Source organism: Ictidomys tridecemlineatus, chromosome 7 (assembly GCF_052094955.1).
Source record: "Ictidomys tridecemlineatus isolate mIctTri1 chromosome 7, mIctTri1.hap1, whole genome shotgun sequence".
In the NCBI taxonomy this organism is placed as follows: Eukaryota; Metazoa; Chordata; class Mammalia; order Rodentia; family Sciuridae; genus Ictidomys; species Ictidomys tridecemlineatus.
In genome coordinates this window covers 197,800,548-197,822,046 of record NC_135483.1, presented here as the reverse complement: position 1 = coordinate 197,822,046, position 21,499 = coordinate 197,800,548, and the positions used below count along the sequence as shown (strand labels likewise).

At 63.3% G+C, this 21,499-nt stretch overlaps 1 protein-coding gene across 12 annotated transcripts in view; it reads left to right on the top strand.

Annotated features, from left to right (window-relative positions):
* Positions 1-21,499, top strand: part of Kif1a (kinesin family member 1A) — an 83,420-nt gene that overhangs the window by 28,680 nt on the left and 33,241 nt on the right. For 3 of the 12 annotated variants that reach the window (XM_078018397.1, XM_078018394.1, XM_078018393.1), the window contains exons 9-27: positions 430-495; positions 1,182-1,199; positions 4,626-4,701; positions 5,799-5,877; positions 6,492-6,634; positions 7,093-7,119; positions 8,257-8,462; positions 9,514-9,593; positions 9,970-10,045; positions 11,800-11,879; positions 12,225-12,331; positions 13,167-13,250; positions 15,176-15,356; positions 15,428-15,500; positions 15,608-15,701; positions 16,390-16,538; positions 16,829-17,007; positions 18,530-18,667; positions 19,350-19,619. In XM_078018397.1, the coding sequence (XP_077874523.1) occupies positions 430-495; positions 1,182-1,199; positions 4,626-4,701; positions 5,799-5,877; positions 6,492-6,634; positions 7,093-7,119; positions 8,257-8,462; positions 9,514-9,593; positions 9,970-10,045; positions 11,800-11,879; positions 12,225-12,331; positions 13,167-13,250; positions 15,176-15,356; positions 15,428-15,500; positions 15,608-15,701; positions 16,390-16,538; positions 16,829-17,007; positions 18,530-18,667; positions 19,350-19,619 (2,126 nt within the window). The remainder of the gene's footprint in view (positions 1-429; positions 496-1,181; positions 1,200-4,625; positions 4,702-5,798; positions 5,878-6,491; positions 6,635-7,092; positions 7,120-8,256; positions 8,463-9,513; positions 9,594-9,969; positions 10,046-11,799; positions 11,880-12,224; positions 12,332-13,166; positions 13,251-15,175; positions 15,357-15,427; positions 15,501-15,607; positions 15,702-16,389; positions 16,539-16,828; positions 17,008-18,529; positions 18,668-19,349; positions 19,620-21,499) is intronic. The other 9 variants (XM_078018399.1, XM_078018398.1, XM_078018403.1 and 6 more) reach the window with 6 other exon arrangements.

The window sequence follows — 21,499 nt, the reverse complement described above, 5'->3', positions numbered from 1 at the left end:
GAGAGCTGGGCAGGGAGTCGGGGGCCCAGCCAGAGCCTTGGCCTCCAGTGGCCAGAAGGCCATTCCTGCTGCCCTGAGTGAGTGAGGACAGAGCCCCGGCTGGAAGCTGTACTTCTCCACGTCCCCACTGTCCTCATACAACCCCGAGGGGCACGGGTTGCGCTGGCCTCCTGAGAAGGCAGTCCTAGTGTCAAGAAGGAGCGCTTTTGGTTTCCAGAGGCCCCTTTGGTCCCCGCCATGACTTGATAGTTGGGAACAGCCTGGAAGTGGAACCTGGTGAGGACAGGGGCCCTGGTGCAGGGTGCTGTGGCACTGAGAAGAAGTGCTGGCCAAACCCTGGTGGCCCCGGGGTCGGCAGGCAGAGTGGTGCCGCTGCTGCACCTGCCAGGCCAGGCCCTGGAGCCCACCCGGACCCCCTTCCACCCACAGGAGGGAGCCAACATCAACAAGTCCCTGACCACCCTGGGGAAGGTCATCTCTGCCCTGGCTGAAATGGTGAGCTGGCCCCGCGTCAGGGCTGGACTGGCGGGAGGCACCGTGGAGGCCCTCCCCCGATGCCGAGAGGACAGGGGCTGCTGCTCTCACTCCCACGTCTGGAGAGTGGCTGTGGCCCAGGGACAGCCCAGAGACGGGCCAGGCTGGACTTGGAGGAGTGACCCTGTTCCTCCCTGGGCCTGCAAGATGGGGATGCGGCTTTCCTCGTGGTCCTTCCCAGGGAACCACCATGGCCGTGCCGAGCCTGCGGCTGGCTTGCTCGCGGGAGGGCAGGGTCAGCTCCCACTGCCGTTGGCCCCGTCCAGGCCACCCTCCAAGGAGGAGCCACGCCTGGGAGGCGAGGGGCCAGGCTCTGTGGGCTCTGCAGAGCCATCCCACCCACCCTCACCAAGACCCCCGGCTGTGGACAGAGAGGGGCCGCTGTCTAGAGAACCTAGCCACTGAAATGGCTGGGCGTGGGGGAGATGGCCGGGTGACAGCTGCCGGGTGACACCGTAGTTTACCTGTTGTCACTCAGCTCAGGGTGGCCCGTCTTGGTGGGGGGTGGGTGAGGGCCAGCGGGCATGTGCTCAGGCCTCTGGCCGCTCTCCTGCCCGCTGTGCCTACCAGTCCTCCCCTCTCCACCCACTCTGGGGCCGCAGCCTCAGCCCAGGTCCTCACACTCTTTCTGTCCTCTCTCTTTTCAGGACTCTGGGCCCAACAAGGTAAGCGGCTTCCTTCCACCCCAAGGGCAGAGGCTGGAGGCAGAGCATGGCCCAGCCCCTTGCACACCTCAGCTGGGCAGCCCACCCCCACGCCAGCCCCTCCGAGCACCGAGGGGCGCAGCTCCTTCTGGCCCCACAGTGCAGAGGGGAGATCAGGACGGATCCCAGGGAGGAAGGCCACGAGGGGCCGACAGGAGAGGCGGTCTTCAGTCGGCTTGGACAGCGGGGCTTCCTAGGGGAAGTGGCCTTGAGCAGAGACCTGGGCCCTGGGAGGACCTGCCAGGCAGGTCGTAAGCACTCTGTAGTCGGAGGGGACAGAGTGAGATGCACAGGTGGGCAGAGGTTGCTGGTGGGAGGACACGGGAGGGGCATGTGTGGAAAGGCGTGAGGAATTAAGGAAGGAAGTCCACCGGGAGCTCTGCAGGAAGTGCGCGAGGGTGTGTGTGCAATGGGGTGAGGCGTGTGAGCGCTGTGGGCAGCTGTGAAACTCCGCGTGATAGAGCAAGGAACTGTGCAGAGTGTGTGAGGGTCTGTGAGGAGCCATGAGGACCTGTGTGTGGAAGTGTAGGAAACTCTGAGGATCTGGGTGAGGATCTGTGAGGACCTGTGTGAGGATCTGTGAGGATCTGTGTGAGGATCTGTGAGGATCTGTGTGAGGATCTGTGAGGATCTGTGGAGACCTGTGTGAGGATCTGTGAGGATCTGTGTGAGGATCTGTGTGAGGATCTGTGTGAGGACCTGTGAAGGTCTGTGTGAGGATCTGTGTGAGGATCTGTGAGGATCTGTGAAGATTGTGTGAGGATCTGTGAGGATCTGTGTGAGGATCTGTGAGGACCTGTGTGAGGATCTGTGAGGACCTGTGTGAGGATCTGTGTGAGGACCTGTGAGGATCTGTGTGAGGATCTGTGTGAGGACCTGTGAGGATCTGTGTGAGGATCTGTGAGGACCTGTGTGAGGATCTGTGTGAGGATCTGTGTGAGGATCTGTGAGGATCTGTGAGGATCTGGGTGAGGATCTGGGTGAGGACCTGTGAGGATCTGTGTGAGGATCTGTGAGGATCTGTGTGAGGATCTGTGTGAGGATCTGTGAGGACCTGTGTGAGGATCTGTGTGAGGATCTGTGAGGACCTGTGTGAGGATCTGTGTGAGGACCTGTGAGGATCTGTGTGAGGACCTGTGAGGACCTGTGTGAGGATCTGTGTGAGGATCTGTGAGGATCTGTGTGAGGATCTGGGTGAGGACCTGTGAGGATCTGTGTGAGGATCTGTGAGGATCTGTGTGAGGATCTGTGTGAGGATCTGTGAGGATCTGTGTGAGGATCTGTGTGAGGATCTGTGTGAGGACCTGTGAGGACCTGTGTGAGGATCTGTGAGGATCTGTGTGAGGATCTGTGAGGATCTGTGTGAGGATCTGTGAGGATCTGTGTGAGGATCTGTGTGAGGATCTGTGAGGATCTGTGTGAGGATCTGTGAGGATCTGTGTGAGGATCTGTGTGAGGATCTGTGTGAGGATCTGTGAGGATCTGTGTGAGGATCTGTGAGGACCTGTGAGGATCTGGGTGAGGGTCTGTAAGGATCAGTGTGAGGATCTGTGAAGATCTGTGAGGACCTGTGAGGATCTGTGTGAGGATCTGGGTGAGGACCTGTGAGGATCTGTGTGAGGATCTGTGAGGATCTGTGTGAGGATCTGTGTGAGGATCTGTGAGGATCTGGGTGAGGATCTGGGTGAGGATCTGTGAGGATCTGTGCGAGGATCTGTGAGGATCTGTGTGAGGATCTGTGTGAGGATCTGGGTGAGGACCTGTGAGGATCTGTGTGAGGATCTGTGAGGATCTGTGTGAGGATCTGTGAGGATCTGTGAGGATCTGTGTGATGATCTGTGAGGATCTGTGTGAGGATCTGGGTGAGGATCTGGGTGAGGACCTGTGAGGATCTGTGTGAGGACCTGTGAGGACCTGTGTGAGGATCTGTGTGAGGACCTGTGAGGATCTGTGTGAGGACCTGTGAGGATCTGTGTGAGGATCTGGGTGAGGATCTGGGTGAGGATCTGGGTGAGGACCTGTGAGGATCTGTGTGATGATCTGTGAGGATCTGGGTGAGGATCTGTGAGGATCTGTGTGAGGACCTGTGAGGATCTGTGTGAAGATCTATGTGAGGATCTGTGTGAAGATTTGTGTGAGGACCTGTGAGGATCTGTGTGAGAATCTGTGTGAAGATTTGTGTGAGGATCTGTGAGGACCTGTGAGGATCTGTGTGAGAATCTGTGTGAGGATCTGTGTGAGGTTCTGTGAGGATCTGTATGAAGATCTGTGTGAGGATCTTTGTGAGGATCTGTGAGAGGATCTGTGAGGACCTGTGAGGATCTGTCTGAGGATCTGTCTGAGGATATGTGTGAGGATATGTAAAAGGATCTATGAAGGTCTGTGTGAGGATCTATGTGAAGATCTGTGGGAGGATCTGTGTGAGGGTCTATGTGAGGATCTGTGCGAGCATCTGTGAGGATCTGTTTGAGGACCTGTGCATGGAACTGTGAGGAACCTGCTCACGGCCTCAAACCTGCTGCCAGTGTCTCAAGAGCTTTTAAGGTTCATGTCCTTTGAGCTGGTGGGGTCCCTCCTGGGTCATCCTAGAGAATGGCACCGCCCTTGGATTGCGCCCAAGTGCACCTCCATGGTGTGGGCACAGGGGCCGGGGCCTGTCTGCTGGCCACAGCAGTGCTCATCTAACTCTTCCCAGCCAGTGCATGGAAAGCAGGTAGACGTGGAGAGTCACTGAACACCACAGTTAGTGAAGTCAAGCCTCTTGCAGTGCCCACGAGCTACGATTCCCAGCAGCCAGTGCCCGGGGCAGGCGTGAACCCGGGTGATGCTCTTTGCCTTAGAGTAGTGGAGAGACTTGGGGTGCTCCTGCTGAGGGGAGGGGAGGGCAGTCTAGCACAGGAGGCTGTGAGCTGGCTTCTGGAGGACAGGAGGGACTTGGGTGGGAAGAGGGTGTCCTGTGGCGGGGACAGGGAGGCAGAGGTGCGGCGGAGGGCACAAGGCTCAGATAGTCTTGGCCTCGTGGGGCTTTCCCCTTGGTCAGAGTTGCTGGTGGGCTTCAGGGAGGGGGATGGGCTCAGATCAGTCCTAACGCGGGACGCCGTGGCCAGTGATGCCCATACTTCTGGGCTCAGGCCCAGCCAAGTGGCCCAGACGAAGCAGGGACGGACCAGGAAGGCCCTGAGGGATGGCCAACTCATCCTTATTCCAGCCCAGGGTGGAGGTGCCAGCAGGGGGCACCCAGGGCTGGAGAGGCGTGGGGACAGGCGGCCAGCTGACCCTATCCTGCCCTCACCCCACCTGCAGCTCTGGGGCCCACAAGGCAGGCTCTGTGCTCCCTCCTCCTCTGCTGCCCTCCTGGGCCCAGGCTGACCATGAATATCCCCACAGAACAAGAAGAAGAAGAAGACAGACTTTATCCCCTACCGGGACTCCGTGCTGACCTGGCTGCTCCGTGAGAACCTGGGTGAGGACTGACAGTCCCCAGGGCCCTATGTCCTTCCAGGGGCCATGCTATCGTCCCGTCTGGGAGGTCCAGCCACCAGGCCTCCTGCCCTGTCTGGGCCAAGGCTGAGGTGGCCCAGAGGGGTGGCTGCCCACAGTGCGCCGTGCAGGCCTAGGTGAGGCGGCTACCCGCAGTGCGCACCCAGGGCAAGTCCAGGGAGCCAGGAAGCTACAGAGCACTGGCCCCCAGCTCCTGCCGGGTGAATCTTGGTCCCCACCTGTAACAGGGACCTGGGACACGGAGGTTCTGGAGAACCCTGCTTGCTTGCTGGGATTTGCTCTTGCCCCCATCTGTGTCCTGAGCAGTGAGAGTCACAGGGAGATGAAGATTGGGTGTGCCTGACATTGACCCTGTCCCTCCCAGAAATGACTCTAGGGTCCCCTAGCTCTGTGTAGCTGCAGAAGCGGTGCTCAGGAGGTAAACTGAGTCTCGGGCCCACCTGGTGGCCTGGCTCCGCACCCCACGACCAGATGGGCTAGAGCCAGCACCCCTGCCAGGCAGCTCTGCCTGTGGAGAAGAGGGCAGGTGGGCCCCACTGGGGGGCAGAGGTGTCCTAGGAATGGCTGTCCTTCACCTGGGACACAGGGCCATGCCAGCGTTAGTCCTAGTGTGGAGCAGGGGGATCCCCTGTGTCACCCTTTTTGGGGCCTGACATGGCACTTGCTGTCACCTCCAAGTCCCTGTGGGAATTCCCTAGGGAACCACTTCCAGGACATGGCCCGTGGACACAAGTCCCTGGGGTCAAGCGGGCAAGACCGTCCCTCCTGACCCGGCACACTGACAGGCAGCCCTCCTGAGGGCTGGGGTGGGATCCGCGGGTGGTTTTGTTAGCACTGCTGAGGTGGCTGCCCCTGACAGGACATTCATGGCACGGGGAGCCAGGGCACCTGCAGGGTGTAGAAGCACCCAGCCCCACGCCTCCACTGTGGTGAAGAGTGTCCTTGGGAAGGACAGTCCCTGCCACTGTCTGCCCACAGCAGAGCCTGACTCGTGGGGGGAGGTGAGCAGACCCCACTGGGCTGAGAGCCCTCTGTGGTCACCCCGGGCTGTTTCTGCAGGTGGCAACTCGAGGACCGCCATGGTGGCCGCCCTGAGCCCTGCAGACATCAACTATGACGAGACACTCAGCACGCTGAGGTGCGCCCAGCTGGGGGGCCCTGCTCTCCCCGCCCTGGGTGGGACCTTCATGCTGGAGGTCCTCCTGGACCCCCTGAGGCTGGAGGTGACTGATCTGAGGCTCCTGGGCCTTCCTGGGCCCTGTTCTCAGCACCCTTCAGGGTGCCGCGAGGGGCTGCAGGCCAGGCAGGGCCCCTGTGGCTCCTGGCTGGAAGCCTGCCAGTGAGCAGAGGAGGCAGGGGTGGCCTCCTGGGTGGGGACACTGGGCCTCAGGAGGCTGCCGAGTTTGGCTTTGCAGTTTCTGGCCTCCTGAGTGTGCTCAGTGGGAGGCGGACCTGCACCCTGTGGGAGCCCCTGCACTTCCTGCACCTGGGTGCTGAGTAGGTGAGCTAGACACGTGGCAGGCAGCCACCTTCCCGCACCTGAGCCCCTGGGGCCTCATGGGGACAACACACCATCTGTCCCTCCTCCTTGGCCTCAGTTTCTTCAAGTGGATGAGGAGGGCTGGGTGACCCCCCCCCCAGGGTCTCCTGTGGCCACTGGCCGCAGAGTGACCCCTGGTGGCCCGGTGAGGAGTAGAGCTCTGCTCCCGGTCTTGTGAGGGGCCTGTCCCAGCCCACCCCTCTCCTGCCCAGGTACGCGGACAGGGCCAAGCAGATTCGCTGCAACGCCGTCATCAATGAAGACCCCAACAACAAGCTGATCCGGGAACTGAAGGATGAGGTGACGCGGCTGCGGGACCTGCTTTACGCCCAGGGCCTGGGTGACATCACCGACAGTGAGTGTCTGCAGCAGCCTGTGCCGGGGACCTCCCACCCGGGCTCCTGAGCATCATGGCCTCTCTCCTGCGTCTCTGCCTGCTGGCTGGGGCAGGGCTGGGGCAGGGCTGGGGCAGGGCTGGGGCCGGGGTGGGGACCTGCTGAATCCCCGGCGTGCTCAGCGTTCCCAGACTGCCTCTGGGTGGGAGGCCCTTGGTGGAGGCTCTGGGCAAGGGCTGAGGTTCCTGGCCTGGATGGAGGTGCATGGTTTGGGTTTGGAGCTGGCCCAAGCAGGCCAGTGTGGTTTCCTGAAAGCCCGGCAGGCCCCGGTGCTGCCCACCTGTGTGCCCACTCTGAAGACCTCCGCTGCCTGCGTGCTGCCGCCTGCCCACCTCGAGCGGGCGAGCTGGCCCTCTGGAGACCAACCTGCTCTTGTGTTTCTCTGTCTTTCCTCCCCCACGCCTGCCCTCCCCTGTAGCCAACACTGTGCCCGGAGGACCCAAATGTGTGTATTCCCCGCGCTGCTCTGCTTGTCCGCTTCCAGCCCGCCGCGGGGGCACAGGGCAGCACGGGCTGGGAGGGCAGGGCCCCTGCAGGCGAGGAGCCCCTCCCTGCCCCGCCTCCCCGGGCGCATTCCTAGTCTCCTCACCCCACTGGAAACCGAGGCAGTTGGGAGTGGGCTGCCGCCGAGGCCTTCTCAGGCCAAGTGGCCAAGGCAGACCCTCTAGCCCCTGAGCTCCGTGCGCCAGGGCCAGGCGGGCCCGAGGGCTCGTCCCAAGCTGTCCTGGTTCAGGCCCACCTCCCCCTGCTGTTGCTCCAGCTGCCCGACCCCAGGCCCTGGGAGGGAAGTGCTGGCTCTGAGTGGCTGGCAGGTGCTGGCAGGTGCCACCCGGTCCTGACCAGCCTGTCTCCTCTGGTCCTGACCTGGCTCCCTGACCCCGGGGCAGAAGGCCCAGTCTCTGGTGCTCTCCCACAGTGCTGCCCTGTGCTGGCCGCTGCTCTGCTGTGTGTGCTTCTGCTGGGAGGGCCTGGGCACCCCCCTCTAGGGTGTCACAGCCCAACTCCTGGGCTTTGGGGCAGTTGACCCTGGGTGGTGGAGGAGCAGGGGGCTCCCCCAGGAGGGCTTCCTGCTCACCCCCCTTCCAGGTGTGTTCAGCAGGACTGGACAGTTGGTGCCCCGGGCCCTGTAGCTGGGGTGTGTGGTGGCCCAGGAGGGGTTGGGGTGAGGGTGGGTGGCCCACCTACAGAGGGTGAGGATGAGCACAGGGTCCTGGGTGCAGGGCAGACGGGCCCAGTGGGCTCAGGAGCTCCGGCCCCGGCTGCACAGGCTGCGAGGTGCCCTCGCAAGCCCTAGATACAGGTGCGTGGAGCCCAGAGGGCGCAGGAACAGGGAGGTGGTGGGGAGCTCAGCAGAGCACAGAGGGGCGTGGGCGCTGCTGCCCGGGAGAGCTCCGTGGCCACCCACGGGCCTGCCTGTGCCCCCGCAGCCGTGCAGGAGAGGGCTCCGGGAGGCCTGTGTGTGCTTGTCCTGGGGGACTGCCTGGCCGTGCCGTGGTGTCTGCCCTCTGGCTCTGTCCCAACTGCGTCTCTCTTTTCTCTCCCTCCTGTCTGTCTGTCCCCTCGCCTTCCCCTCCTGCCCTAGATGTGTCGGACCTTGAGAACAATAACCGTGGCAGGGCCGAGCTGAGTCAGGCCCCTGACAATCTCTCCACAGTGACCAACGCCCTGGTGGGCATGAGCCCCTCCTCCTCGCTCTCGGCTCTGTCCAGCCGTGCCGCCTCGGTGTCCAGCCTCCATGAGCGTATCCTGTTTGCCCCGGGCAGCGAGGAGGCCATCGAAAGGCTGAAGGTGAGGGACAGGCTGGAATGAGGGCCCCAGGGGGTGGGTGGCAGACACAGGCTGCAGGGCCCAGGTGAGTGTGGAGAGGCGACAGGTCTGCACCCTGGGTGTGGGCCCAGCCCTGCCCCCCCCCTCCCGGGCACAGTGCCTCCTGGCAGGCAGGCTCTGCAGCAGCACATTCCGGGCGCCCACCCAGGTCAACTGTGGCCTGTTCCCTGCCCGCCAGTGGTGTGTCCGGGCATCCTTGGGCTGCACAAGGTTTGATGAGCTCTGGACAGAAAGGGCCGGGAAGGACCCAGGGGTGATGTCAGGTGGCCTATGGCCTGGCTGCCAGCGGGGAGGGAAGCCCTGGGCGTGGGGCACTGGGCAGAACTCGCTGCATCTGATGCCATGAGCCTGCGCCTGGTGGGGAGCTGGGTCGCGCAGTGCCGGCCCCTGGCCCTGCCGCAGCCCTGTGTGGTGGTCTCGGCAGGTGGTGGCAGTCCTGCCTGCGTCCCGTGAGCCACACTCACAGGAGGGAAGGCCGCGTGGCGGGCAGGCTTTGAACCCCTTCTGGGCTGCCCCGTGCCTCCGGGTGCCTCGTGTGCACCCCAGCCACAGGCACTGTGCCTTCAGCACTTCATGCCCGGGCTCCTTGGTCACCGGGCCTGTGGTGCCGAGCTGTGCAGGGAGTGGACCAGACTGCGGCTGAGGGGACCAGGCACGTGGCCCAGGCGAGGCTGATGGGAGAGGCCGAGTGTGTACCAGGAGTGTGGGGCCCCGGGTGTGCCTGGCCTTCTTGGGGCTTGGAGGGCCCTGAGCTGTGTGTGGGAGGGACACCCCAGGTGCTGGTGTGGCTCTGTGTTCTGGACGGGACCCTGCTCAGAGCTGCCACGGAGCCCTCTGGGACACCAGGCTGGCTTCCTCCTGTTTCACGTCACCTCCCCGTTCTCCCGGCTGTACCCAGAGGAAAGCCTCGTGTCCCTGGGTCCCCACCTGGACCTTCAGATCCGGTCCTGGGCCCTCCCTGCCCTCTTGGCCGCTGCCGGCAGGACCTCACCCTACTCCCTCTGCTCCGCAGGAGACGGAGAAGATCATCGCGGAGCTCAACGAGACCTGGGAGGAGAAGCTGCGGCGGACGGAGGCGATTCGGATGGAGAGGTGAGAGATGGGGACACTGCGGCCAGGGCATAGCCCGGGAGTCTGTGGCCCAGGCAGGACATACACAAGCCCCAGCCACCAGCACTGGGCGCCTGGGCCTGGGGGTGGCCGCACCCCAGCCCAAGACAAACCTGGTACCTACCTTTGACCAGTGACCCCAGCTCTGGTGGTGCTGGCCACTGGCCACAGAGGCCTGGCAGACAGGACCCCTGAGGGAGCATGGTACAAAAGGTCTCACCAGTGGACGCCTAATTCACTGACCTGACAGGATATGGCCTGGGAGCAACTGGGTGGCTCTGGGTCAGTTGGTCAGGCAGGCTGAGACCAGTCCTGGAAGTCCCCTGCAGCTCCTGCTGACCCCAGCTCTGTCCCCCAGGGAAGCACTGCTGGCCGAGATGGGTGTGGCCATGAGGGAGGACGGTGGCACCTTGGGTGTGTTCTCTCCCAAAAAGGTAGGAGCTGGGCCCGGGTCTGGGGGGCTCCTGGGAGGAGGGGAGCAGGCGGGGGTCTGGCCAGGCATAGGGTGGCTGTTGAATCACAGCCAGACTCCCCTTCCCGTGGGGAGTCCTCGTGGCTTTGGGACATGAGATGGGTGTTCAGTCGCCTGAGGTATGGACTAGGTCCCCTGGGGACAGGCAAAGGAAACCAGGCCCGGGCTGCCACCTGAGACACGTGGGCCCAGCCCGAGCCTGGAGTCCGTGCCTCTCACAGGAGCCCCTAGCCCTCGTGCCCCTGGGCCCCAGACTGGAAAGGCAGCCTGTGGGCAGCAGGGTGGTCAGGGGTCGAGGAGGACAGTCCACCTCCAGGCTGAGGAAGGGCTGCCCTGGGGGAGGTGGGACTTGCAGCCTGCCCATCTGAGCAACAAGGTACTGGGCACTTTCAGGGTGGCCTCCCTGGGCACTGGCCTTCTTGGACTGGACCCTTTGGGGATGATCATGCACTGTGAGCTCATGGAGTGTGAGCAGGCCTTGGGAAGAGGCCAGTGCAGGGCATCCTGCGGGCCCTGGCCAGGCCACCAGGCCGCCTACCACAGGCTCTATGGCTACAACGTGCGGGCGCATTTCCCAGATGGTGTTGAGCTTGTGCATCTCACACACCCCCAGCCAGAGTCTGGTCCTTCCCCAGGCAGCAGGCGGGACCCAGCTGTGCTGCACATGTGTCTCTGCGAGGCCCAGCCAGGCTTGACGCTGCCCACAAGTGCCAGGTGCCTGGTGGAGGCATCAGCCATGGGGGCTGGGCAGGGTCAGGACCTGGCCAGGGCAGCAGCATGTGCTAAGGTCCAGGGGCAGGAGTGCCTGGGAGGAACTGCAGACAGGGCCCAGCGGCGCCCCGATGGGGCTGGACTCCACACACCTCCTGAGCAGGCTCTGCTCTTGTCTGGAGCAAATTGTCCTGAGGCTGTTGGGAGCCCGGAGGTTGGGCACTCCCTTGGGAGACTAGACACCTGGAGTCCTCGGCTTTGTTGATGTCCCTGGGTGTGTGCACTGCTCAGGAGTGGGACCGCCAGGGACCCCGCACGAGAAGCTAGGCGTCCCTGGGAATCTGGTGTCCCTTGGCCCTCCCTAGGACCCACATCCACTCGGGGAAGGGGACAGCCTGATGTTGGTCCCATGACTGGTGGCCAGGTCTCTCCCGCCTTCCCTGGAATTGACAGCTTGGGGTCCCTTGTGGGACACAGGGAGCAGGGCCAGCCCGGGCCTCTGCCATGTTGCTGGACTTCGCCTAGGACACAGCTGGGGAGGGCGGGGGCCCAGGGAGACCCTGGGTGGGTGCCGGAGGCAGTGAGGCCAGTCCAGGGCCACAGTGGGTGAGGCCTGCAGGGGCTGTGGGGTGGGCCTGGGGCAGAAGGCCGTGGGGACAGGCCTGGTAGGGAGGTGCATCACCTTGGGCCTCGGCTGGATTGGGTGGGCCTGGGGTAGGGGAGCTGGCCTCCACACCCCGTGGCTCCGGGGGACGTCCTGCACAACCTCTGTGCTTCCTGGTCCCGAGGGCCAGCCTGGCTTTCTGACCCGCTGAGTGGCAGATGGGGAAGGGTCCCGGCGTCCTGCAGGAGCTCTGCCGTTGAGACCTTCCTGCCTCTCCTGCCTCCTGTCTCGTCTGCCAGGCTGGGGCTGCCGGGGTCTGGGCCTGGGGAGGCTTGGGTGGGGTGGCCAGTGGGGTGGCCAGGGGCCCTGGGAGAGGTGGCCATCCCATCTCCTGCCCCCAGACTCCTCACCTGGTGAACCTGAACGAGGACCCGCTGATGTCCGAGTGCCTCCTGTACTACATCAAGGACGGCATCACCAGGTGGGCACTGGCAGGGTGGGCTGGGCGTGGGGGCTCCCTGTTCCTACAAGCCTGTGCTACCCACACAGGGCCGTCCAGTTGGCCACCTGCTCTAGCAATACTGCTGCCCCTGCTTGCTTCTGAAGTGACCCCGTGTCTGCTGTGGGCTGTGGACCCCAGGGCTGGGCTGCCCTGGGTCCTCTCACCCCTCACGGCCCAGCACCCTCACAATACCCTCTGGGGCATTTCCCTAAAGATCCCAGGGGCCTCCCCAAGGCTGCCTGTGGACACAGGTGGGCCAGTGGGTGCCCTCATGGGTGTGCTGGACCTGTCTGTGCTGCTAATGGTCCTCTTGCCCCCCGCCAGAGTGGGCAGGGAGGATGCCGAGAGGCGGCAGGACATCGTCCTGAGCGGGCACTTCATCAAGGAGGAGCACTGTGTCTTCCGCAGCGACTCCAGGGGAGGCAGTGAAGGTGTGTGCTCCCCACCCCTCTGGCCCCGTGCTGCTGACCAGGCCCAGAGGGGTCTCTCAGAGGAGCCCAAGCCATGCGTTAGGGCAGAGGACAGCTTGGGGACAACTCCCTTGGGTCCTGAGGGAGGGCCTGGTGCCTCCCATGGCCAGGGGTGCTCCAGGGAGCCCAGTGTCTTGGAAGACGAGGGGTGGGACGTGGGAGGTTGGCAGTGTGTCTAGGAGCGTGGGGGGTGTTCTGGCAGCAGGACAGCGAGCCATGAGGAGAGCCCAGGTCCAGGCTGGAGGGCTGTTTGGGGACCTGCTTCCTGCTGGCTGTGGAGCGGCCATCTGCCCATTTCCTGTCTAGCAGCCGCCTTCCAGAAGGTGGCCTTGCGCATCTCTGGGTGGGCCTGCTGCATTGTGGCCGTCAGGGCAGCTCCCAGTGGGAGTGTGACCAGCCTCTGGCCTGCAGATCTGTGAGTGGAGCTCACTGTCTCCTTGGCCAGCTCAGGACGGTGCTTAGTGTCCTTGAGCAATGCTGACGTCAGTCAGCTCTCCCTGACTCTGCCCCCAAAGCGTCTGTCCTCTCCAGTTCGGGTGGGGTGAAGGCAGAGGACTCTGGGGGGCCCTGGGAGAGTCAGCCATGGTATTGCCCATTCCCCACCTGGAGACCTGGGCAGGGCCCTGGCTTGGAGCCCTGCGTGGCCTCGCCAGCCCCGTGGACACACACAGCTCCCTCTTAGAGGTCAATTTCCTCCTCTAGTGAGTAAGCAGAGAACCCACCTCCTGCGCAGGGTCAGGAGGCCTGAGCTGCTGAAGTGACGTCCCTCTAAGCTGACTTTGTCTCTGTCTTGTAGCCGTGGTGACCCTGGAGCCCTGTGAGGGGGCAGACACGTACGTCAATGGCAAGAAAGTCACTGAGCCCAGCATCCTGCGGTCAGGTATGGCCAAGGGCAAGAGGACCACAGAGTGGACAGGGCAGCAGGGGAAGCCCCGATCTCCATGCCCAAGTCACCCCTTCTCCGTGTGAAGCCCCCTATGGGCACAGCCCATGCCCCGTGGGTGGCAGCTCTGCGGGCTGTGGGCTCCTGACTAGCTTGTGAGCCCCCCACGCCCCACCGGGCACTGGGCATGAGCACCAGGACCCCAGGCCTGAGCAGAGGACCCGGTCTGCACACGGGGACCCCACAGTGGGCTGGGGCTGCTTGGGAAGCCGAGGTGGGACCCGTTCCAGAAGAGGCTCCTCCCCAGGCTCAGGATGGACACTTGGTGGGCTGGGCTGGGAGAGAGGGCTGGAGGGCAGCGTGGTCAGTTGGTGTGCGGTTGGCCTGTTGTCCAGATGTGAGCATCCTGGTGCCCCTGGTGTAAACCCAGGTGCCCGTGGCAGAAATTCCCTTCTTAGGGGAGTTGGACAGGAAGTGCCATCTGGCTTTTGCCTGGGGTCAGTCTGGAGAAAGCAGAGCAGGGTGCATAGGCAGCCCTGGCCAGAGCTTGGCTGAGGGATACCCCCGTACACATTTAAGAAGATTTAGTTCAAAGACATGGCCTAGGTGAGTGGCAGGCTGTAGGCCAGGGAGGGTCCAAGCCCCAGGCAGGCAGCAGGCCCGAATCTCCTGGGCAGGAGAAGACTCACCATCGGCAGGTAGAACTTCCTTCCTCTGTTCACTCCTAGGGCCTTCCACTGATGGAGGTCCCCGCACCGTAGAGGCACTCTTTCACATATGGTCAGCTGGTTGCTGATGTTGAGACATGTCCAGGACCACCTCCACAGCCATACCTAGACAGTGCTTGGTGGGATCACTGGATGCTGTAACCTGGCCAAGCTGACATGTTAAACTGACCATCCATCAACCTTGGCCAGGAATGAGCTCTGGCTGGGAATGAGGCGGTCCCTCTGTCCACCCCAGGGGTAGGGAGGTGGGAGGTGACCCAGCCTGCCTTCACCCTGAGGGCCTCCTTGTCTAGGAGTCTTCAGAACTCCCAAATCCTGCCTTTGGGACCCTGAGGGCACTTTGGAGGGACACCAGAGTACCCTGAGGCCATGGAGGCTCATCACCTGGGGTGGGCAGTCTAGACAGACGGCTGCTACTGTTCTCCGTCATTTCAGGGTGTGTTCTGTTGCCCATGAGCCTGGGGCAGGTTCTGGGCCCGCCCAGGGGAGACCTGGGTTCCCACCCAGTGTGTGAGCTGAGCACAGGGAGGCCAGGCAGTGACTGGGTGAGGGTGGCCAGGCTAGGGGCTGAGCAGGACTGAGGGGACACTGGGGCTCAGGTGAGGCAGAACAGGGGAAGTGAGGGCTTCAAAGGGGCCATACAGGCAGGACTGTCCAAAATCAGCAGGCACTGCCCCAGGGGCCCTGTAGATGCCTGGGTCCTGAGAGGGGTCCAGCACTCGCGTTGGGTGGCAGGCCTGGACCAAGGTCAGCCTCCGGCGCTCCCCCTGACACTCTGGCTGCTCTAAGGACCAGCATCTGTGGCCTTCCCACCCTGGGCCTGGCAGCCCTGCCCTAGCCCTTCCTGTCCAGAGGGAGTGATGGGGAGAAGGCCCTGTGGACCCACGGCCCCTGCACATCAGGGAACGCCCTGGCCGAGCGCACGGGGGAGGGGGACCAGAGTGGGGATTGCCACACTCTATAGGGACACTGGAGGTCGCAGCAGACCACAGCTGCTGAGCAGGGAGCGACCCAGGGGTTGGATCTGGGAGAGAAGGAAGAGGCTGAGGAGGAGAGGGGCTTGGAGCGGATCTCCTGGTCGTGGGGGCCTCCCGGCAGTGCTGGGAGGGCCAGACAGAGGAAGTACCTGCACCCGCTTCCTTCATCTCCCTCTCTCTCATGGCCACTGAGGCCAGCCTTGCCTCTGACCCCCAGGAAACCGCATCATCATGGGTAAGAGCCACGTGTTCCGGTTCAACCACCCGGAGCAGGCCCGCCAGGAACGGGAGCGCACGCCCTGCGCGGAGACGCCGGCGGAGCCTGTGGACTGGGCCTTTGCCCAGCGTGAGCTGCTGGAGAAGCAGGGCATTGACATGAAGCAGGAGATGGAGCAGAGGTGAGGCCTGGGGCAGGCCGCTGCCCGCCGCGCCTGTGGGCCTCCTGCGCTTACCTGCTGCCCCCTTGCAGGCTCCAGGAGCTGGAAGACCAGTACCGCCGGGAGCGGGAGGAGGCCACCTACCTGCTGGAGCAGCAGAGGCTGGTGAGGACACGGGGCCCTCTCTCCCTGCCCTCTCTGTCTGCCCCCCCTCCTCTTTGCAAGGGCCACCTGTCTTCCTGGTGAGCCCAAGCCTTGGCCTCTCTCTGCAGGACTACGAGAGCAAGCTGGAGGCCCTGCAGAAGCAGATGGACTCCAGGTACTACCCAGAGGTGAACGAGGAGGAGGAGGAGCCGGAGGACGAAGGTGAGGGCCTGAGTGGGGAGGCGGCCTGTTGCCCCAGGGGGAGGCCTCCTAGGCCAGGGAGCAGGTGGAGATGGGCCGTGCACACACATGAGGGTGTGGACGGGTGGCCAGGGCTGAGGTGGCAAGCGCTTGGCATCTGCCTCACCATGTGACCTGTGGAGACTACGGGCCACTGTGTCCCTCTCCAAGGACACCCTTTCCCTGGGGGGCCTGGAGCCCTGCTCTGGGTGCACCTGGCCTGCTCTCCTGCCTCCTCTCCTGGGGCCCCGTCCCCCACTGCTGGCCTGCGTGGCCTGTTGGCTACCACTGGCAGACTCCCCCAGCCCCACCTCAGCCTGGTGCTCGGGACCACTGCCCTTTATCTCGGCACCTGGGCCCTCCACATGGCTCACTTGCAGAGCTGTCCACCAGCTTCTTCATTCTCTAAAATCGGGGTCGCGAGCATGGAGCCCCAGGCCCAGGCCCTGAGTGGGAGGGGCTGACCAGAGCTGCAAAACCTGGGGCCTCCCAGTCCCCCACCAGCCAGCCTGCCCTTGCACTTCTGGAGGGGGTAACCTTTCTGTGCACACTGGGCCCAGAGCCAGCCTGTGCTCCCACAGCATGACCCTGCTGCCTGGACCTCCCAAAGGTTGGGCACAGTGGACAACACAGCTGCCTGTCTCTGACGCCCCTGTGGCCTCCTCCACAGTGCAGTGGACAGAGCGCGAGTGTGAGCTGGCCCTGTGGGCCTTCCGGAAGTGGAAGTGGTACCAGTTCACGTCCCTGCGGGACCTGCTGTGGGGCAATGCCATCTTCCTCAAGGAGGCCAATGCCATCAGCGTCGAGCTCAAGAAGAAGGTGGGCGCTCACTCTGCTGGCTATGCCCAAGGTGGACAGCAGGGCCCTGCCTGGCCTTGGCCCCGGAGTGGGCAGCAGAAGGAGGTTCTGGGACTGGCTGAGATGGGCAGCTTGCCCTTTCTGCTCAGGGAAGGTGTTGGCCAGGAGGGGACCTGGGGAGCAGGACCTCTGCAGTATGGCTGGAAGGCCCAGTGCCCATGGGCACCAGTCAAAGGCTCTGAGGTCGGCAGGAAGCCCGACTGGGGACCCGGTTCCACCATCAGGGACTGACGATAGGCCATCTTCCACAGGTCCAGTTCCAGTTTGTCCTCCTCACTGATACCCTCTACTCCCCACTGCCGCCAGACCTGCTGCCCCCAGAGGCTGCCAGAGACCGGGAGACTCGGCCCTTCCCCCGCACGATAGTGGCCGTGGAAGTGCAGGACCAGAAGAACGGGGCCACCCACTACTGGACGCTGGAGAAGCTCAGGTGTGGCTGGTGGGCAGCTGGAGTGGACAGTGGGGCGGGGCCTCCCCCAGGACAGAACCAGGGCCAGGCTCGACCTTCGCACAGGGCACACAGGGGGTCTCCTGTAATCCAGGGCTGTGGTCAGACTGGTGAAGTAAGAGGAGGGAGACTGAGGCCCACAGACGCCAAGACGGTCCTTCTGGAAGGGAGGGAAGGGTCATGCCCCTGGAGGTCCTGTGGGAGCAGGGCACTGGATGGGCACAGCCAGGCCTGGAGGGTGGGATCAGTGTCCCCAGAGCCAGGAGCTTGGGGGCAGCAGGAGGGGACTGGGCTCCTGGCTCCTCCCTTGCACCCTCCCACAGCAGCTGCAGCACTGAGGAGCCGCTGGCCCTGTGGCCCGGCTTCCCTGGCCTGCGGGCTCACTGTGCTTTGTGCTTGTTCTTAGTCTATGAAAGGCGACCGCGTGAAAACACGGGGGCAGATGCCATTGAAGGCAGAGCAGAATGTCCCTGCAGCTGCTAGGGGGGGACCCAGGGCAAGGGGGGAGGCACCAGGACTGGACAAAGCAGGAAGGCCAGAGCTTCTGACCGCCTCCTGGCCTGGTGACGTGGGACAAAGGGAATGTTGGCTTGCATGTGGGAAGCCAGGGAGGGAAGAGGTCAGGGGCACTCGGAGTCATTCATTGGTGTGTGACAGGTGGGCTCCAGGAACCGCTAGGCTCAGGGTGGGAGGTGGCAGAGGGCTGTCCCCACCAGAAAGTCCCCAGTGTCCAAACATCAGAACATGGAAGACCCATCATGGGATCCACACTCTCCTCTCTGTGTAGATCACACACACGTGTACACACATACAACAGTGGACACAGACAGACACACACTGATACACACACTGGTCCACACACACAAGACACGTACACACAGTGGTAGACTCTGGTAGATACACGCACATGCTGGTACACACTGGTGGACACACACACGGTAGATGCACCAGTACTCATACTCTGATACACTGGTAGACACATACACACATCAGCACATGCACTGGTACACACTGCACACACACAATTGTGATCTACAATGGTAGATCACAATCTGGCACACTCTCATGCACCCTGGCAGACACACACACACACACAGGGGTCCACACATGAGCACCCTGCAGACCTCTGGGCTCCATGCTCAGGGTGCCTGTCCCAGGCAGGGCTGCTCCTGGGAGTGGGTGGTCCTGAGCACTGAGCCCTGGGCTCTGCCCAGCACTGCAGCTCACCTGAGCACGTCTCCCCTGCCCCGTCCCTGCCTCTCCTCCCGCCTTCCGGACCTTTGGGCTCTGTTTCTGAGCTTTGCTGGAGCCTCTCCTCCAGCCGCTGCCTATGGGGGTCCCTGCACCCCTCAGGCCAGCTGCAGGCTTGTGGGCTCAGGAGGGTGAGCCTGCCTGTCTAACTGCAAGTGCGTCTCCCGATTGGCCAGTTCCGAGGGTCTGGGGGGTTTCTGTGCCAGGCCCACGGTGGCTGGCCCGGGCCCACACAGTGTGCTGTGCCCCACAGGCAGCGCCTGGACCTGATGCGTGAGATGTACGACAGGGCCGCGGAGGTGCCCTCCAGCGTGGTGGAGGACTGCGACAACGTGGTGACCGGTGGAGACCCCTTCTATGACCGCTTCCCGTGGTTCCGGCTGGTGGGCAGGTGGGCGCCTCCTCCTTGCCCTGGCACAGCATGTGACAGCGAGAGGGCAGAGGGAAGAGCGGCCTGCTCCCAGGCCTGGACCCCACTGGTCCTGGCCCTGACACAAGGAAGGAGCTCGGCTCCGCCTTGTTCTGCCCCACAAGGCCCCCCGTCCCCCCGCCCCGCCACTCGTCACCACACACCTGTGGGCCGCAACCTCAGGCCATGAGATGGGTCTCATCTTTGCCACCCTGCCCAGTCTGTGGGAGACTCCCCAGCAGCTGGGGCCTTGGGCAGGTGTCCTTTGGGGTGGGAACACAGAGGCAGGGCTGTGCCCCAAGCCCTAGAGGCCATAGAGGCCACCACCTCCTTCCTGGTCTCTGGTCTGGGGTCTGTGCCCAGCCTCTGACTCCCCACGACAGTGGCATTCTGAGGTCTTCACAATGGCCTTGGGATGCCTGGCTAGGACCCCTGTTCTCCATCACACGTTGGTGCCTTCCAGAACCTTCTGGAGCCTTCCAGCTGACCACACGCGTGGTTGGCGCCAAGCCTGGGCTGGGGTGGGATTCTGGGCCTCCTGTCTTTAAAGCGCATTCTCGGTGGTGTGTGTGCTGGGTGGGGTTCACACAGAAGCGTGCCCCGGCCGCCGCCTCCCGCGGGTAGCTGGTCTTAACCTCTCTCTGTCTTGTCGTACTAACCTCAGTCCAGTCATCTCTGGCTGCAACAGCTACCCTCTTCTCAACACATGCATGAGCGAGCGCATGGCTGGTCTCACCCCCTCCCCCACCTTCTCGAGCCCCGACTCCGACGCCACCGAGCCTGCCGAGGAGCAGAGCGTGGGGGAGGAGGAGGAGGAGGAGGAGGAGGAGGAGGAGGAGGAGGACCTGGAGGACGACGTCTTTCCGGAGCACACGCTGTGCGACGGCCGGGACCCGTTTTACGACCGGCCCCCCCTGTTCAGTTTAGTAGGAAGGTTGGTGAGGCCGAGCAGAGCATGCTGGGGAGGAACCAGCTCTTTTGCACAGGAGCACTGCTGTGGGCACGATCAGGCGTCAGGGTGTGACCCCGGACCCCCCCCCCGGCCAAGGCAGGCTGAGGGGCTGGCCTTCCGAGGCAGGGCCTGAGGGAGCTGGGGCTCCCACGGCGGCCTGTGGGCACTCCCCTCCTGGAGATGAAGGCTCTGGCCTAGTGGTATAGGGTCGGGGTCCAGCTAGAGACCACCGGCCCATGGCACTGGATCCTGTAGGTGGAACTGCTTCTACAGAGGCCACAGGAAACCTGGGACCTGGCTGTGGCTCTGGCCCTGGTGCCCAGGTTCTACCCTATCTCTGTGCAAGGACTGGGGTGAGAGGTGAGGAAGGAGCACCCCCAGTGGAGGGGTGAGAGGTGAGGAAGGGGCACCCCCAGTGGAGCCAGCTCATCCCACTGCGGCAGCTGCAGTCCCTCCAAAGAGAAGGCAGTTCCCTGTGTGCATCCAGCGCCACTCTGTTCTGGGGAAAGGAGCAGGACTTGGGGGCCAGCCTAGGGCAGGCAAGAGCCCCTCTACTGTCCCCCATGAGGGGCCTGGCAGAGGTGAGGGTGTTCTCCCAGGCGGTCACGGGGAGAGATGGACCCGTGGCCCAGGGCCCTCTGGGCACCTGCCCTTTGCAGCAGGAGCTGGTCATTAACAGCCCCCAGGTGTAGGAGTGGCCAAGGTCAGGAGGTGGAACAGAGGCTGTGGGGAAGCCGAGACCTGGGGCACATGTCCCGCCTGCAGGTGGACCGGGCACCCACTGTTCCATCTGTTCTCATGGAGGGATGGAGACAGGAGAAGGCAGGTCCAGCAGCCTAGTGCCGCTGTCAGACGCTCGCTCGGCTCCCGACGGGAACAAAGTGCTCCCACACGGAAAGGTGTCCGTCAGCTTCATCAGCTTTTCTTGAAGTTAGACGGTTTCCTGGGGCCAGGCATTTCCAGAAGAAAACTTGACCCGCAGGCTGCGGGCAGCCCCTGCAGTTCAGGAGGTTGGCGGGCTCCCAGGTGGAGGAGATGGCAGGAAAGCCCCTCCCCTGTGAAGGCAGCCGGTCCCCATGGCGCATGCCATGGACTTGCTCTGATTGGTTTTCCTTGGCTGTCACCAGGCTGGCTTCAGGAGATGGGCCAGACACAGATAGGTGATGTCCCCCCAGATGTCCGAGCCTGGACCTCACTCTGCTGGGCCCAGCCGACTCCAGGCAGGTTCCCCTCGCCAAGCCCCAGGCTCTAGGGCCAGACCTCAGCTCCTGCTGGGGTTGGGGAGTGGCTCCGGGTGTCAGGCAGCCAGGGGCCAGGGCGTGCAGGACAAGAATAGGGGAGAAATGGGGTGTGGGCCCTGCAGTCTCAGCAGAAAAGAGCTGGGTCCGTCCAACGTTTTTCCCCTCTTGTGGACTTGAGATTTTACAAAACTGCCAAACGGAACAAAAGTGGTCCTTGAGAGGCCTGGCCCCCTGTGTCACGGGAGGTCGTGACAGGCTTCATTTGGAATCATCCCGATCTTTTGGTTTGGCAAGAATTGGCTTCTCCCGCTCAGCAGCTAAGCAGGCCCAGCCCTGGGAAGGACCCCACCGTTGATTTTCCTTTTATCCTTCTGGTAGCTGCTGGCTCTCTCTCCAAAGCTTAAGCAAAATTGGGTGGCCCACTCTGGTCCCCTATGGAAAGGCGTCCCTGGGTCCCAGCATGCGTCTTGCACCTCACCAATCTGTGGTTAGCGCTGCCTCCTCCCTCCGCTCGCCACTCGGCTCCCTTCTCCCTCCCCGCCTCTCCTCTCCGTTTCAGTCTGCTTCAAGGTGCTCTTGCCTCTTGCCAGAGCCAGGGGCCTCTCCCACGTCCAGGGTCAG